The 335-nt window shown below is 52.8% G+C and overlaps 1 protein-coding gene across 1 annotated transcript in view; it reads right to left on the bottom strand.

The window, feature by feature from the left end:
• Positions 1-334, bottom strand: part of UBE3C (ubiquitin protein ligase E3C) — a 70,733-nt gene extending 70,399 nt beyond the window's left edge. The window contains exon 1 of the mRNA XM_008940938.1: positions 206-334. Coding sequence (XP_008939186.1) covers positions 206-271 — 66 coding nt within the window. The 5' untranslated portion in view covers positions 272-334. The remainder of the gene's footprint in view (positions 1-205) is intronic.
• Position 335: the final 1 nt, after the last annotated feature.

A 335-nucleotide genomic window follows, 5' to 3' on the forward strand; every position in this document is an offset into this window, starting at 1 on the left:
AAAAAAAACAGAGCCAAGGAGATCAGAGATAAACACATCATCAAGAGGGGAGGATTTCTTCCCCCTCTATTAAACCTTAGTCATAGCTGCTCTCATTTTTGAAGGCCCGACGGTAAAAATACCGCTTACAAGGCTGCAGGGAGAAGAGAGACGAGGGAACCCGACACGGACACAGACGCGGAGACAGACGGACGCCGTTCCTTACCTTCCTACTCGCTCCTCCGAGAGACACCTTGGGCCTTGTTTTGAAATCCCCTTCAAAGCTAAACATCTTTACAGCTTATCCCATCGAGAGCGGGGTCCGGCGCCCCGAGCTGACCCCGCGAACAGGGCCC

Source organism: Merops nubicus, unplaced genomic scaffold (genome assembly GCF_000691845.1).
Source record: "Merops nubicus isolate BGI_N331 unplaced genomic scaffold, ASM69184v1 scaffold18715, whole genome shotgun sequence".
Classification (NCBI taxonomy): Eukaryota; Metazoa; Chordata; class Aves; order Coraciiformes; family Meropidae; genus Merops; species Merops nubicus.